At 46.7% G+C, this 17,731-nt stretch overlaps 1 protein-coding gene across 1 annotated transcript; it reads right to left on the bottom strand.

Moving 5' to 3' along the window:
- Window positions 1-1,087: 1,087 nt before the first annotated feature.
- On the bottom strand, window positions 1,088-16,957 carry LOC122750453 (myelin-oligodendrocyte glycoprotein-like). Its single transcript, XM_043997182.1, has 4 exons — window positions 16,707-16,957; window positions 7,738-8,091; window positions 3,721-3,837; window positions 1,088-2,671 (listed from the first exon to the last, which is right to left on the bottom strand). The coding sequence occupies exons 1-4, from the start codon at window positions 16,945-16,947 to the stop codon at window positions 2,646-2,648; spliced, it is 738 nt and encodes a 245-aa protein (XP_043853117.1). The 5' UTR covers window positions 16,948-16,957; the 3' UTR covers window positions 1,088-2,645.
- Window positions 16,958-17,731: the final 774 nt, after the last annotated feature.

The following is a 17,731-nucleotide window of genomic DNA, read 5'->3' as shown; positions in this document are numbered from 1 at the left end:
TTTGAGCTCAGGTCCTCCTGACTCCAGGGCTGGTGCTCTATCCACTGAGCCACCTAGCTGCCCCTTCATGATGCTTCTTTACCTCCCATCCCTCACCTCTGGGAGCATAAATTTAGACCTAGAAGGGACATTATAGTCCCACTGATCCACATCCTGATTTTACAAATGAGAAAACTGAGGCCTGGAGAGATTAACCTGTGATCACTCAGTAAGTATCAGAGGCAGGAGATGAACCCAGGTCTTTCTGGGGCCTCTCCTCACAGGTGCATTTGCATCTGTCCAACCTTGAGCAGTTGCTCATTTTGCCCACAAGATGGGGCCAGAACTCCAGCAGCTCATTAATGGTACAGGTCTAGGCCTCCTGGGCAAGGATGGCTCTGGGTTATTTACTCCTGTCTTTTATATAGGGACCCACTGACCTACCCCAGAAACAAAGAAGTGAAGAAGTGGGAGTACCAAAGCTGATGCAATCTCCTTAAAGAGGAAGGAGTTTTCTGGTGATCGATCTCCAAGATCCTAGAATCAGAAAGGGCCCAGCGTCTTCAGACACTTGCAAGCCACCTATGTCACACAATGAGTTTGTAATTACCCTTCTCAAAGCTGCCCCTCTGGAATTCACCATTCAAAAATAAGATGTGGAGCAGCTGGGTGGCACAGTAGATAGAGCATGGGCCCTGTATTCAGGAGGACCTGAGTTCAAATGTGGCCTCAGACACTTGACACTTACTAGCTGTGTGACCCTGGGCAAGTCACTTAACCCCCATTGCCTAAAAAACCCCCAAAAACCAAAAACCAAAAACCAAAAAAAAACTAATGTCTGACAAAAACACATCACCACCCCATAAAAAAGTACTGATAAAAAGAGCACTTGTGGATTGTTACATATATAACCTGGTTGCTGTCTTGGGGGTGAGGGCAGGGGGAGGGAGGGAGGGAGGGAGAAAAATTTGGAACTCTAAATCTTATGAAAATGAATGTTGAAAACTGCCACGACATGTAACTGGAAAAAATATAATAAATGTTTGTTGCAAAAAAAAAAAAATCCACTGAGATTCTCCATCAGGGAAATCCTTAAATAGGGGGTGGGGAGGGAGGGAGGAAGAGAATTTGGAACGAAAAGTTTAAAACATTCATGTTAAAATTTGTTTTACAAAAATATTATCACCAAAGAATAGAATCTCCTTTCTTCCAGCTTCAAACTAAACATGAACTTACCTGACACGGCTAACCATTTCTCTTTATTAATTGCACACAAACACACACCTGAAATCCTTTATGATGCATAAATATAGCCTTGCTACGCATGGTACAAAAATACTTGAACTTTTTTTGGTTGTTTGGAAGTTCAGAAAGCAGGACAACAACTGACAAGGCAGGGAAGGGCACGTGCTGCATCAGAAAGTGGAGAGGGCACAACTGTCCTCTGGGGAGAGCCCATCAGAGGAGAAAGAGGAGGACCCTGAGGCAAAATGTAAGAGAAAACCCAGTGCATCATTGGACAGGTGTTTCCTTCATTTTGCCCATCCTGGGGAAGTGGAAGAAGACTGGGATGAGTAACCATTTCTCAGTTTAAAAGCCAAGTCTTCTCTTCACGGAAGCTAGAGATAATGGGGAAGGGAGGCATGGGGTGTGGAACGATGGACCAGTAAGTGGGCCCAAACCTGTTGCTATGGTGACACTAACGCTAGAACAAACTGTACACTCGCACATACACAAGTTTAAATGTCAATTCATGCCAGAAAACATGCAAAATTAAATGTCTTGTTTCCTTGAAGCAGAGCCGCAGAAAAACGATTTGGGGGTTGGTAAACTCTGACCTTAAGGTTTGTGGATTCTCGGGGTCGAAACGATTACCATTCCATTCATTTTTGGCGGCTTCTGCCCCAGCGCAGCTGTCAGAAGTCACAAAACCTACGGCCTGTTTAGATGTGAGCTTGATCAGTGTCCCTTCATACCCCTTACACGGCCGGAGGAGAAGACAGAGTTCTCTCGGTTTGATGTCCACAGGGAGACCGCTGACAAAGTGTCGCGACCTCCTCTTCCAAGCTGCCGCCGATGCCGGTGCCGGTGCGGTGCAGTGCTCGCGGTCCGGCTTCAGGTTGCTCATGTTGCGGGACGGGGCTGAGGAGGAGGGAGGGAGAGAAGGGGGCGAGGAGCGGCGCCCGCCGGGGACCGGAGTGGAGTGGGGAGAGGGGGATGGGGGAGGCGTGCGGGGCAGTGAGTGGGGCAGCTGCTGTCTTGGGCTGGGGTCACCTCAAGTTTGGCGGGTGCGGGCAGCGGGAGAAAAAGAAGTGCTGGAGGGGGGCGGAGCCCTGAACCCGGCAGAGCTGGAGCCGGGCCAACTCCTTCCACCCATTCTTTAAAGTCCAATTCAAATATTTCCTCCTCCAGGGATCCTTCCTTGATTGCTGTGTCACTAACATCTTCTCCACTAATCTTCACATATCATTTTATTTTGCCACTTTCTCATGCACTTCTCATATTATTCTATATGAGATTTATAGCTCTTGATGCTTTATCTTCTGCCTTCCTCCTCTTGTATCAAGAAAGGACAGAAGATTCTCTACCTGGTCCCCTGTGTGAGCTTCCACTCACAATTCCCAGGACAGGCCGGTGGGGTCCCTGTGGCTTCTCTGTCCTCCTCCTCAAACTTTACACGATGAAATAATCTCTGTTGTCAAAAAAACAAAATCAGTTGTTTTATAAGGGTTAGCAATATCTTGATAAAGTCATTATAACATGTTTGTAAATGAAGAAAGAAATAAAAGCAATTTAAAATAATTCAGATTTAAACAAAATTATTTTCAAGATGATAGAACATTTTAAAAGTAAATATAACTTATTTTCCAAAGGGTAAAGAAATGGATTTGGGATTTTACTGGTCTAGGGAATTCTGGAGGAGGAAATTTCATTAACAATACTGGTCTCCACTGGGAGCTTCTGGGAAAAGCCACTGAGGATCTCTCTATTCATTAGGAGACCTACTTGTGGTGGGAGAACTTCAAGTGTTCTTGTGGGGGAAGCATGGATAGCCAGGTGAGGGCAGCTTTCTCTCTCTCTTTGCTAACCCCTGATATACATTAATAAGTGCTTAAAAGCCTAAATTGTTGCCGAATTTATCAGTAAACTTAGCTCTTTCTACCCTCCCACCCCCCTCCCCACACACACACTGGGTAGGCAGATAAGGTGATCACACATTAGATTTTAAACATCACAGGCGGCTGGGTAGCAGCCAAGGGAGTAAGGGAGAGCAGAATAGGACATCCAGGGAAGGACTGGGGGTGGGACCTGAGACCAGGCCCATGTTCAGGCCTTGAAGGGAATAACTCTGGGAATAGGCTGCATGGCAAGGGCAGCTCCAGCAATGCCCATCCCTCCACCTAGACCTGGAAAGTGACCCAGAAACCACTTCCTGGATGGGAGAGTGTGGAGATTAGACCAAGGTGAGAACATGGCTAAGAGGCTTCTCCCAAGAGTCCATCCTGACTCCCAGTGAACAATCCTCTTTGACACAGCCCACCCAGCACAGGGCCACTCAGGAGTTCCTCTGTCACCCCAGCAAAGGTCCCTCAGCCCAGGGCCAGACCATATGTTCAGATCCAAGGGAGGTGCCCTAGTCTAGCAAACCAGGGGATCCTCAGATCCCTCTAATATCAACAATCAGAGGGCCTGGTGAGTAGTGGAAGGACTAAAGGCCTAAGGACAGGCCCCTCCTCTTACCTCTGGTTCTCAATAGATTTCTTTTCCAGAAGAAATAAATCACCAAGGAGGAAACAGTGAAGACCAAGCAGACAGCAACAATGAGTATAAGTGTCTTCTTATATATGGAGAAATTCTCTGAAAATAGATCCCCAAAGTCCATTACTGTGGAAATCAGAGCAGGAGAAACCCTGGTCCCAGATCCCTGTGGCCCAGGTTGGGGTGGGAGTACAGAGGACATCAGGATTTAGGAAACACTGGCTATGGATCATGGCCTTGTGCACAGATGATGCAGTCTTCCTCCCCCTCCACCAGCCTCCAAACATCCCCCCAAAGCGAGCTTCCCCAGGACTTCAAAGAATAGAATGTAAGAATTAGCAGAGAGCTTAGAGAGAATCTAGTCTGACTGCCTCAGTTTTCAGAGAGGAAAAGAGAAGAGAGAGGCCCTGCATCCTTCAGCTTGTAAGTCACAGAGCCAGGCCTGAAGCCTGGATCCTCTGACCCCCAATTCAGGCCTCTTCCCACTGCCTCACAGCTGAGTCCTTATGGATTCAGAGACTTTCAGAGGATGATGGGACCTTCAATCACATCTAGTCCAACCCCATCATTAGACAGAGGGCCAGAGAGCAGAGAGGAAACTTCTAAGAGGTTCCACTGAGGAAATGACAGAGACAGGACCAGACCCAGGTCTCCTGATCCCAGAGGATGCTCCTCCCTTCTGAAGTCCATCCTGGATCTGGTTCTTACATGCCATTGACAAACTCTCTCTGGCTCTTAGCTGAGCAGCCTGGACTGCAGCAGCCCTGGGGTCAGCCCTCCCCTAAACTGTCACATTGCTCCATTGTCCCCTCTGGGCCTTGGTTTGACTGCTTATAAAAGGAGGGCCTTGGGGGCAGCAGGATGATAGAGCAGAGGAGAAACAGCCCCAGACTCAGACAATCAGAAGATCTGTTTCCAATGTGACTCTGTCACTGGGTGGCTATTTGAACTTTAGTCACTGGACTTCAGTCTCTTCCTCTGTAAATAGAGGAGGGGGCCTGGATCAGTTCTGGGGTCCCTTCTAGAGAAGGTATTGTTCAATGCCCAAAGAGAAGCCTCCATCAGCACCTATGCCCTCTGTCAGTAACCTTCCCTTCCCCCAACCTCCCAGGAGCCCAGTGCTTCAATTTCCTCCTGAGTCACATGGGCAACAGAGTAGAGGGAGGGGCCATGACAATGGACATTTAAGATGGGCCAGATTAGAGAGGACTCTACACAAAAGGGAGCCATGGAAGCTTCTTGAGCAGTGGAAGTGATACAATCACAGCTGTGTTTTAGGAACCTGAATCTGGCAGCCTGTGCAAGATGGATGGGTGAAAAGAGAAAGTGGAGACCCTCCTTTGAAACAAAAGGAAAAGATGGACTTGGAATCAGGAGAGCTGAGGTCAAATCCCATCTCTGGGACTTCTCAGGGACTTAATGGGCTAAATAAATCTTTTTGCTGCTTTGGGCCTCATTTTACCAAATGTAAGATGTGAATTAAATGATGTATGGGGTCTCTTTGAGCTGGAACCCCAGATTCTACCTGTTCTGCTCTAGAGGAAGACAGCTTTTCAGGGGGCTGATTATCCTCTGAGCTGGATCCCTGGCAGAGGGACAATCTCTTGAGGTTGGACAATGGCAAAGCCCAGGGCCAGAACTGGCCCCCAGTGTAGAAGTGCCCCCTCCCTGCCTCAGGGCTCTTCCTAGAATGTTGGAGAGCAGGATTTTTCTAAGAGGACAAGATGTTCCTGCTGAGAGTATTCTTTGGGCCTGCCCAGCCCTGTCCTAGGCCCTTGGGCCAGGGAAGGAGCAGGGGAGACAAGGGAAACAAAGCAGGCCCTGTCCCTGAGGAACTCATAGTCTAGGTCAGGATATGAGCTTAGAAACAGAAGTGAACCAGATGGCATTGTGGTGTCTGTTTGTGGGTACAGACAGATAGCCCCTCAGCTGCTTAGAGACCCCATCCCCAACTTCCTCCAGCTGATCCAGTGTCCTGGGAAGGGGCCTGATGTTTCCCCTTTGGCCCCAGCGGCTGGATTGGGGACAAGAGGCCTATCCAGCCTTCCTGCCCAGGAGAGCTGTCCCAGGTGGGCAGGGCTGCTTCTGGAGGGGCCAAGGCCTTCTTGTCCTGAAAGTCTTCAGGCTGAGGCTGGAAGACCTTGTGTCCTGGGTGTTTAGACACTTGAGGGATTTCCTTTCAGGTCCTGGTTGGACTTGGTGTCTCTGGGCTCCCTTCCAGCTCTCAGGTTCTGTGAGGGAGCTAAGTCCTGGTGAGACAGTCCAGTATGAGCTCAGGGTGAGGCCCCTCCCTTTCTTCCTTCATCCTCAGAGCTCCTCTGCATCATCCCTCACTCTCTTCTCTTCCTCTGGCCTCCGTGATTCCTCTCTCTGGGCCTCTGATCCTGTCCCCTTTCCTCCCTCCCTCCCCTAGGACCCTGCTCCATAATCACCCCCTCTCTCACACACCTTCAGTGTCCCCTTCTCCAGTGGCTCCTTCCTATTAGCCTAAGACTCCTCCCCAGTCCTTTCCAGCATGTTTTTACCCACATCCAGTAACTTTCCTTTCACTATTAAAACTGGGGGGGGGGGCAGGTAAGTTGCCAACACTCAAAAAGTCTCTAGTGCCTCCTTACCACACTTTCTCTCCTATGCCCTTCAGTCATGTTTTTTCCCCCACAGCGTTCTATTGAGGTCTTCTCAACAGGAGCATCATTGGCCTCCTAATACACAGATCCTCTCAACTCCCTTGGGGTCCTCATTGTCCTTGACCTGTCTGGAGCATCCAATGTAATTGGTCACCCCCAACCCCTTCTCATTTATTTGCTCTGTACTCTCTTCCCTTGATTTAAGAGACAAGACACTCTCCTGGTCCTCCAGTCATTTCTCTGAAGGTTCTTTCCCTGCCTCTTTTCTTGGGTCTTTATCTCGGCCATATTAAGTTAAGGTGGATGTTGGCCCAGGCTCTGTCTCTGACCCTCTCTTCTCCCACACAGTTGTGCTCTTGGCCATTTCATTCCCCCAAAACTTTAATTACCTCCTCAAACCACAGGACTTTCAGGTCTCCATCTCCAGCGCTTTGTTTCTGTGCTCAAGACCCTCATCAGCACCTTCCCTCAGGACATCTCTATCCAGATGTCTTTTCACCACCTCAAGCTCCCCATGTCATACACTGAGTTTATATTTGTCCTTCTTAAGCCTGCCTCTCCTTCTGATTTCAATATTTTAATATCAGAGGCACACCCATTCCCCTGTGTTTGAAGAACCTGATGTACATGGTCTCCCTCATTTTGAACATCAAAACCACCACCAATTCTTCACTCTCTGCACTCTACCACCCTCCCTTTCACTGCCATATTCTGTTGTTTTTTTTTTTTTACTATCATCACTCCAGCTTCTTCATGGGATGAGACTGTGTCTTCCTCCCTTCTCTTCCCTACAGCCTCACCTAACTCAGGGCTGGGCTCAGAGAAGGCATCTAGTAAACATTTGGCAGTAGACCAGTGTGGGTGGAAGCCATACAGATGACAGTCAATGGGGCCTCAGACCCTTTGGACCCTTCTTAGTGTATGGCTTTTGAGGGCCAGGTGAGGCTTGGCATCTTTGAAGGAAACACTAAAATCATCCCTATTTTTGAGCTGCAGGACAGAGGGGAGGCCTCTATCATCTTTTAATGGGAAACACCAGGACTGAAGAATCAAAGGAGAGAAGAGAATTTAAACCATGAGTCAAGGTTCACATCCCAAAGTAAGTTTGTCCCTTTCTCAAAACCTGTGATTTCACACATTCAGGATCCAAGGGATGTGTCAAGGGGAAGAAAATGAACTAATTAGGATTGAGAAGAGGAGAGTCTGATTCTCAGCCCTGATATTTCCAAACTGTATGATCTTGCACAAAGTCCCTCCTCTCTGTGTGTGCCATTTTCCTCTTGTGATAAATGAGGGGGGGTTGACTTGATGCTCCTTAAAAACTCCTACAGCTCTGACACTCTCAGAAACACAAAAACCACACAGGACCTACCTGCTACCTGCAGTTCAGTGTGGGCTTCAGCATAATTGTCAGGAGACTGGAAATGGCAAGTATATGGACCAGAGTCAGAGACTTGGATCTTCTGGATCCTCAAGGTCACCTTCCCCTCAGCCATGTCATCTTTCAGCAGCTCCATCCTCCCCTGGAACTCAGCTCCCTGGGACTCCTCCATCTTCTCCTCATTGGGGTACCTGTGCACAAGGGTCTGGTTTCTGAACCAGGTCACAGTCATGTCTCGAGCATCCATCTTGGGGGAGAGCTCACAGGAGAGTGTGACATCTTCTCCCTGCTTGGCCTCAATGACAGGAGCAAGGGGAATAACTGAGAATAGTTCTTTCTGGTGTTCTAGGGACAGAGCAGAAGAAAACCAGAGGATAATGTAGGCCCAGGATTAAGAGTAATTATGTAGTTGTAGTGTGAGAAAATAATTATTAATAATGGATTTCTTGGGGGACCCAAGAATCAGTTTCTTAGTGCTCCTCCCCTCCCCCACTCTAGAAAGTCAAGTTCTTGAAAAACTTCAGCAAATCTTATTTGGAGATAGACTCTTTTGTCTAGCTCAGTTAAGGACTGACAGGATCAAACCACACCTAGATAATGGACTTTGCCTTGAGCAACTTGAGTGAGGGTCTTTCTCTGATGTCATCTGTAGAGTTCTTTTTAATGTGTACCACCTTCAAATTATGTCAACCAATGGAATTGAATGATGCTAACCAATTAGCTTTATGGGGGGGGGGGAATGAGGGTTAAGTGACTTGCTCAGGGTCACACAGCTAGTAAGTGTCAAGTGTCTGAGGTCGGATTTGAACTCACATCCTCCTGAACCCAGGACTGGTACTTTATCCATTGTACCACCTAGCTGCCCCTAATTAGCTTTGATCAACATATAATGACCCAAACTATCAAAAGAGTATGATAAAAACCCTTTGTAGACACCATGAGGTTTCTTGGCTCTTCCTCTTAGGACAGCATAGGTTTTGTAGGTCTTCTGAACTCTCTTGGGTCTCCTTGAGTCCATGTACTGTGTCTTTCAGGGAGACAGCATGAGGTTTTTTTTTGGGGGGGGGGGTTCTCCTGCTCATGCTAACTGCCACGCTGAAGCTCTCTCTCTGCTTTCTCTACCACATGGCCTGAGACCATGAGAAGTTAGGGTCAATGCTTTACTGGTATATAATATTAATACAATTATTATATTCTTACCCAAAACTGAGTCAGACAGGCTAAATGATGTGCCCGGTGTCACAAAGCTAGTAAGTATCTGAAGCTGCATTAGAACTCAGATCTACCCTAACTCCAGGTCCAGTGCTCTATTTTCTGTGCCACCTGGCTGCCCCTTACACCTCAGGTACTAGTCATTATCACCCTCATAAACATAAAGGTACATTACAAATGGGAGCTGATATTATTCTCTAAATCCTTCTGCCTAGGTTTAGAGGCTCCCCATCATTTGATACTCAGTCGCATAGATTTCTTAGACTTTGGGAGTCTCACTTATCTAAAAAAATCATCCTCTTCTTCTCCAAACCCACTCTTCTTCCAAAGTTCCCTCCTACTCTTTAGGACACCACCATTCTTCTCATGCTTGGAGGGTCACAGTCTTGGTGTCCTCCTCACCTCCTTCCTGACTCCACCTCCCCAGCCTCTGTGTCTTTGCACTGGCCATGCCTCCTGCCTGGAATGCTGTCGCTCCTCAGCTCTGCCTCCTGGCTGCCTTGGCTTCATTCCAGATTCAGCTCAATTCTTCCTTCTGTAGGAAGCCAAGCCTAGTCCTCCCCCACTTCCCACCTGGTGTTGGTTCCCCTCAAGATGCCTCCATTCCAATCCAGGGCCAGTGCTTTATCCACTGCATTGGCTTTTTCTATACCTGACACATACAACTATTTGCAGGTTGTTTCTCCCATTCTGAAATGAGATAGATCCCTGAGGGCAGTGACCACATGGTGGCTTCTCTTTGTGTCCCCAATGATTGCCACGATGCCTATGCCACATAGTAATAATAAAAATTACTATTACTCACATAGCACCTACTATGTGCCAGGCACTGTGCTAAGCACTTTACAATTAGGATCTCATTTGATCATCACAACCACAGTAATAATAATCTACATAATGATAATAATGATGATAATGATCCCAGTAATAATAATATTTGCAGTAAGTATGTATATAGGCTTCAAGATTTGTAAAGCACTTTCCATAGTTGATCTCACTTGGTCCTCCCAACAACCCAAGGAGGTAGGTGGGTGCCAGGTGGGTAAATAGAGCACTGGACTTAGAAACTTATTAGGTGTGTGAACTGGGGCAAACCCTTTAAAATCTGCCTGCCTCAGTGTGCTCATTGGTAAAACTGGATTAGAAACAGTACCCCTATTGGTTAAGCACAGGAGATAGTAATCTGCTGTTTGATAAACCCAAAGACTCCAGCTTCTGGGATAGGAACTCAGTATTTGACAAAAACTGCTGGGAAACCTGGAAGATAGTATGGCAAAAACTAGGCATAGACCAACATCTTACACCTCATACAAAAATAAGGTCAAAATGGATTCAATATTCAGGCATAAAAGGTGATACCATAGATAAATTAGGAGAGGAAGAAATAGTTTGCCTCTCAGATCTATGGAGAGGAAAACAATTTATGTCCAAATAAGAGATAGAGAATATTATGAAATGCAAGATTTTGATTACATTAAATTTAAAAGTTTTTGTACAAACAGAAGCAATGCAGCCAAAATTAGAATGGAGGCAGAAAGCTGAGAAACAATTTTTACAGTCACTATTTCTGATAAAGGCTTCATTTCCAAAATATATAGGGAACTAAATCAAATTTATAAGAATTCAAGTCATTCACCAATTGAGAAATGGTCAAAGGATATGAACAGGCAGTTTTCTGATGAAGAAATCAAATCTATCTGTTGCCATATGAAAAAAGGCTCTAAATAACTATTGATCAGAGAAATGAAAATTAAAACAACTCTGAGGTATTACCTTACACCTATCAGAATGGCTAATATGACAAAAAAAGAAAATAATAAATGTTGGAGAAGCTGTGGAAAAATTGGAACACTAATGCATTGTTGGTGGAGCTGCGAACTGATCCAGCTATTCTGCAGAGCAATTTGGAACTATGCCCAAAGTACTATGGGACTGTGCATAGCCTTTGGCCCAGTGGTACCACTGCTAGGTCTGTATCCCAAAGAGACCACAGAAGAGGGAAAAGGACCCACATGTACAAAAATATTTATAGCAGCTCTCTTTGTGGTGGCAAAGAATTGGAAATTGAGGGAATGCCCATCAATTGGGGAATGGCTAAACAAGTTGTGGTATATGAATGTAATGAAATACTATTGTGTTGTAAGAAACGATGAGCAGGAGTTCAGAGAAACCTGGAAGGACTTACATGAACTGATGCTGACTGAGAGGAGCAGAACCAGGAGAACATTGTACACAGTAACAGCAACATTGTGTGATGAACAATGCTGATAGACTTGGTTCTTCTCAGCAGTGCGATGATCCAAAACAGTTTCAAAGAACTCATGATAGAAAATGTTCTCAACATCCAGAAAAAAGAACTGTGGATTATGAATGTAGATTGAACCATACTGTTTCTACTTTTGGGCTGTCTTTTTCCTTCTTTTTTGAGGATTTTCCCTTGAGCTCAGATTCTTTCACAATATGACTAATGCAGAAATATGTTTAATGTGATTGTACATATGTATAACCCATATCAGACTGCTTTCTGTCTTGGGGAGGAGGGAGGGAAGGGAGTGTGGGAGAAAAATTTGGAACTAAAAATCCTATGAAAATAAATGTTGAAAACTATCCTTAAATGTAATTGGAAAATAATAAAATACTTAAAAAAACAAACAAACAGTACCCATCTCCCAGGGTTGATCAAAAGCAGTAATTGTTGTCAAGTGCTTTACAAACCTTCAAGTGCTCCAGACATGCTAGTTGTTATTATTATTCTTATATCACTGCTGAGGAAACTGAGGCTGAGAAAGTTTCAGTGACTTTCACAGTGTTCTTCAGTTAGGAACTGTCTGGCAGGATTTGAATTCCTGTGTGCCCAAGTCTGCTCTGCCACCTCACTGTCATAAGCCCTAAATGAAGCTTGTTGACTGACTGACTGACTGACTGACTGACTGATATGTTCTCTTCACTCCAGATCCCCTCCCTCCCCCACCCTAGCACTCCCCTCCCCACTCTGGCTGGGCTCTAAGCTCAAGCTCTTTCTATCTAGCAGTGAGCACACCAGTCCTCTCTTCAAACATTTTTAGGGGTTTTCTACTTCCTTCTGGGTGAAGCTCAGGCCTCTTCTCCCGGCATCCAGAGCCCTCTACAATCTGGTGCCATCCCACCCTTCCCATCTATTGCATTTGACTCCTCTTCTGGTGCTCTGGGCTCTGGCCACACTGGACAGTTCGGGGTCTCCTGAAGACATCAGCTCTTCTCGGCTAACATGGCTTTGCTCATGAGGCCACTAGGTGGCGCAGAGGATACAGCTCTGGTCCTGGAGTAAGAAGATCTGAGTTTAAACTTTATCTCAGGCACTTGGTAACTGGCTGACCCTGAGCAAGGCCTTTAATCTCTGTCTGCCTCAGTTTCTTCATCTGTAAAATGGAGATAAATTGGTCCCTACCTCCCTATATCTCTCCTACCCTTTGTAGCTCAACTCCTGCATGTCCCCTCCTCTCCCTGACAGTCTGGCCTCTGACCCCCTCATTCCTCTGACACTGCTCTCTCCAGTTACTAAGAGTCACTTAGCTGCCGAATCCAAAGCCTTTTCCCAGTCCTCCTTGTCCTTGTTCTCTCTGCAGCCTCTGCCTCTGGTGATCCTCTCCTCCCCCAAGGTTTTCAGGATACTCCCTCCTGGTGTTGCTCCTACCTACCTGAGTGCTCCTTCTCTGTCTCCTCTGCAGGATCCTCATGCAGATGCTGCCCTGTACCTGCAGGTGTCTGGCCCCAAGGCTCTTCTCTTCTCCCTCCAGAGGACTTCACTTGGTTATCTCATCAGCTCCCATGGGTTAATTACTGGCTCTATGCTGATGACTCTCAAGTCTAGCTTTCCTGCCCCAGTCCATCTGCTGACTTCCAGTGTCACATCTCCAACTGCCTTTCAGACATCTCCATATGGATGTCCAGCAGGCCTGTCCAAAACAGAACTCAGCCTCTTTCCCCTACACCTGCCCGTGTCCTACCTTCATATGACTGCAGAGGGCCCTGCCACCCTCCCAGTCCCTCGGCCTCACCCCCTAGCAGTCACCCTGATTCCTCACTGTCTCATCCCCCGCATCCAATCTGTTGCTACAGCCCCCTCCATTTCACCTTTGGGACATCTCTCCCGTAAGCCCTCCTCTCCTCTAACATGGCCTCCACTCTAGGGCCTTGATCACTGTAATCACCTGCTCCCGGGTCACCTGCTTCCCATCTCTCCCCACTCCTAAGGTGATTTTCCTGAAGTTCAAGTCTGATCATGTCACTACCTACTTAATAAGCTCCAGTGGTTCCCTATAGCCTCGGAGAGCAAACTCAAAATGCTCTGTTTTGCCTTCAAAGCCCTTCCCAACCCTTCCAACCATCCCAGTCTTCCTGCATCTTACTGCCCAACAAATCCTCTTCAGTCCAGTGACACACAAACAAGACACTTCATCTCTCTGCTCTGGGCATTATCTCAGGCCTGCAACGACCTCCCTTCTCTGTTCTACTGACCTCTCTGGCTTCCTTCAAGTCCCAACACAAATCCCACCTTCCACAGAAAGCCTTCCCTAACTCCTCTTCATTTCAGTGCCTTCCCCTTTTATTTATTTCTTATTTATCCTGTATATCCTGTGCTTTGTAAATATTTGTTTGCATGTTGTCTCTCCCACTAGACTGTAAGCTCTTTGATAGCAGGGACTGCTCTTTATCTCTTTTTGTATTTCCAGTGCTTAGCACTGTGCCTGGCACATAGTGGGTATTTAATAAATGTTACTGACTGATTTATTATTTATAAACCACTTTGTTAACATTTAAGCATTTTGGCGGGCAGCTAGGTGGTGCAATGGATAAAGCACCAGCCCTGGATACAGGAGGACCTGAGTTCAAATCCAGCCTCAGACACTTGATACTTACTAGTTGTGTGACCTTGGGCAAGTCACTTAACCCTCATTGCCCTGCAAAAAAACAAAAAAAAAATACAAAAAAAAAGAAGAAGAAAAAACAAAAAAAAACATTCTAGAAATGCTAGCAGTGATGATGGTGATGTAGATACTGAATCTGTTTCCTATTAAAGGGATGCCTTCTTTCTTTCTCCTATTTAACTTTAATTCCCCATCCTCCAAAGCCCATCTCAGGCACAAGTGCCCATAGAAAGCCTTTCCTGGTCCCCTCATCTATAACAATCCTCACTTTCAAGTATTACTTAGGACAGAGTGTCATATAAAGTAAGTGGCTAATGTTTGCTGAATGTAATTAAATAACATTTAATTTTGCACCTTGTTAATCCAGTAACATATATCATTGATCATTGTACTTATTTGTGTATCAGACAGGACTGAAACAACAGAACAACATCAACAAGATGGTGATTTAAGTGTGTGATACACTTTACAAATATTATTTCATTTGATACTCACAAAAACTAGTAAAAGGTCAGTATCCTCATTATACAGATGATAAAACTGAGGCAGACAGAGATTAAGTGACTTACCTTGTGTCACACATGGAGTGAGTGTCTGAGTCTGGATAAGAACTCAGGTATTCCTACCTCCAGGTCTTTGAATTAATTATGGTCTGGATAATTATTCAGAAGCTCATTATATCATGTCTAATATTTTGTTAGTATGGATACCTTTTTTTTTTTAGACAATCAGGGTTAAGTGACTTAACCAAGGTCACATAGCTAGTATGGTCGTCTTTTTTTTTTTTTTTTAGTGAGGCAATTGGGGTTAAGTGACTTGCCCAGGGTCACACAGCTAGTAAGTGTTAAGTGTCTGAGGCCGGATTTGAACTCAGGTACTCCTGACTCCAGGGCTGGTGCTTTATCCACTGTGCCACCTAGCTGCCCCTAGTAAGGTCTTCTCGACTCAAGTGCCAGTGCTCTATCTACTGTGCCACCTAGTTACTCTGTATGTATATCATCTTATGCCTCTCCCCTCACTCTCCCATAGAGTATAAACTCCTTAGGAGCAAAAATCATGGTACCTTCCCAACAGAACAGGGCTGGACACACTTAGTGAATATTTGTGGCTGCACTGATGTACATAGAATGTGGGCAGAAGACAGGAGAGACGTCCTGAGCCACTCCATCTCCACCTCAGTGCCTGAGTGTCTGTCCAGGCCTGGTGCCAATAGGGGAGGGAGAACAGTTACCCCACCTCTCTGAGTCCAGGTCAGAGAGCAGGTCCCCACAACCTGTCTGGGGAAATCCCAGGCCTGAATGATCTCCCCATGGGGAGAGCTCCATGAGGCTGAGACAGCTCAGAGGGACCTGGGCTTCCATCTGAGAGGGCATCCAGCTTTCTTTGTCTTTGCTCTTCCTTTTCCTTGAGAATGGGTTGAGAAAAGCCCTGAAAGGCTAATGGTAAACATGCATATTCTGGCATCGTTGTAAAATGTTCCTGGGTTTATTAAACCTGCAAAACTTTGTATTTAGGGATGGTTGTGATTTTCATTTGAACCTGTGGAATTGTATATGATCCGGCACCATTGACTGCTCTGAGATTCCCTCCTCTAGGCATTGGGGAAACAGATGAAAGGCAGTCACTCATGCCTACCCAGAGACCCCAGAGGATTTTTTTCAACTGGGTTCAAAATGCACCCCTGCCTATTGGATAAGGAGGCAAATATTTGAAATGGAAGAGGGAGCATAAGGGAGTTTTGCTTTGTGCCTGCCCAGCTGACCTAACATGGAAGGAGCAGTGTGGGAGATTTCAGGGGCCTGAATCAGGGAGAAGCCACTGTGTGTTTCCTTACCACTTGGGAGGGACTGGCCTCTTTCTACAGTCTGCACAGCAGGAACAGGCTGTGCCTTGAAAATACCAGACTGGGATTCTTTCTCTGTTTCTGTCTCTGTCTGCCTTTCTGTCAGTCTCTGTCCTTCTGTTTCTTGCTCTCTGTCTGTCTCTGTCTCTCTCTTTCTCTTTCTCTCTGTTTTCTTCCAGCTGCATTCAGGGGACATGAAAGTCCTATTTAACCAGAGGGCATGAGTACCATGAACTGACTTCCCAAAGGAAGGACTCTTTTCCCTCCCCAATCTAGGCCCTGTGTCCCTCCAGAAACAAGCTAAGGATATGGGTAGGATCGGTCTGTTGGTCCTTTTCACTTCTGGGCACAGGTTGGGGATCGTCCACCTGACCCAGACACAAGCCATGGAGACTTTGGAGGGAAGAATCAATGTCAAATGTTGCTGCCAGCCCAGAAGGGGAGCCCTGAGGATCCAGGGTGCCTGGAATTTGGGTCCAAGGGAGACTTTGGACTTGGAACTTGGTGAGATTCCACTACATGGGAACTGGGCTAAACTGGGAACCTGAACCTGCTCCATCCCCCAGCTCTCCAGAGACTGAGGTGGCCTGTGTGGGGAGGACAATGTCCTCAGGTGTCAGGGAAAGTGGATTAAATGTTATTGTATAAAAACTAATCTATTACTTGGTTCTGTGGACTAAGGGTACAAAAAAGCCTATAAAATTGGGGGAACATCACTGGTGGGGGTTTGAGCCAATGACAGAGAGGCTGGATACTTCCAAACCCCAATAATAACCAGAGAATCTTGAGGGACTGAGAAATAACATACATGGCCCTCAGTCAGTGGGGACCATGGTAGTCACTGTTAGAGAAATAAATACAAACCCACAAGGTGGTTGTGAGACTCCAGTGAGACTCCAGTGAGTATGGATAGCACTTTACACACTCTCAAGATCTGTGCCAGTGTCTGAAGGGACCTTCCAGCTCTAGAGAGGACCCATGACCCAGGTGGGACCTACCTGTTACCTGAAGGTCAAAGCTGGCTTCACTGTAAAAGGTGCCTTCCTGGAAATAACATGTGTACTGTCCGGCGTCAGAGAGCTGGACCTGCTGTATGCTCATGGTCACCTTGCCCTCAGCCATGTCCTCTCTCAGCATCTTTGTCCTCCCTTGGAATGCAGGGGCCTGGACTTCCTCCACCTCTTGCCCCCTACGGTACAAGTGCATGACCAATGGGCCTCTGAGCCACTTCACAGTCATTCCCCGAGCATCCATCTTAGGGGAGAGGTGACAGGGGAGCAGGACGACTTCTCCCACCCAGGCCAGGATGGGCTGGACCAGAGGGCCAGATACTGTGAATGTTCCTGTGTGGAGAACCAGGCACAAAACAGAAGAGATTGAGAGAACACTGGGGAGGTGGAGTTAATATGGCCTTCAGAGCAGGGGTCAGGGCAGCCCAGGACCATGAAGCTGTGGGTGTGTTCCTGCTCAGGTGCTGCTCTGCTTTGAGCCCCCCTTGGGAAATCACTTTGCACTGTGATATATCTGGGAAATGGAGACAAGACATTCCCCCTCTTTACTACCTGGAACATTCAGGGAGGCAGAACTGTTGCTGATGGGGAGCTGAAAGTTGGGGGTGGAGGCAGGAAGGCAGCAGCTCCTGTCAGTGGCCCCATGGAGGGCACCAGCCTCTGCCCCATCCCTGAGGCTGCTCAGAGATCACTTTCTAAAGCAGAGGAAGGCCAGGCTTCTGGGCTGGGGTTGGATGTGTCCTTATTCTGTGACTGTGCAGCTATAGAAGGAGGCTGGGCCAGAGAGCTGTGGGAGGCCTTTATGGGACAGAGCAAGGCAGTTCAGTGGGGGAAGAAGAGTGGGATTATGGGAATGTGGGGAGCTTCCCAGGCATTACTGTACTGATGGCATCCTGGGTGACTGGGCCTGGAAGTAAAGAATTGGAGTTCAAATATTAGCTCTGCTATTGGCTAGCTGTGTGACCTTGGACAAGTCATTGGACCTCTCTGGGCCTCTGTTTCTTCAGTAAAAT

Source organism: Dromiciops gliroides, chromosome 3, assembly GCF_019393635.1.
Source record: "Dromiciops gliroides isolate mDroGli1 chromosome 3, mDroGli1.pri, whole genome shotgun sequence".
In the NCBI taxonomy this organism is placed as follows: Eukaryota; Metazoa; Chordata; class Mammalia; order Microbiotheria; family Microbiotheriidae; genus Dromiciops; species Dromiciops gliroides.
The sequence above is the reverse complement of the archived record's forward strand: the minus strand, read 5'-3'. Positions and strand labels throughout refer to the sequence as shown.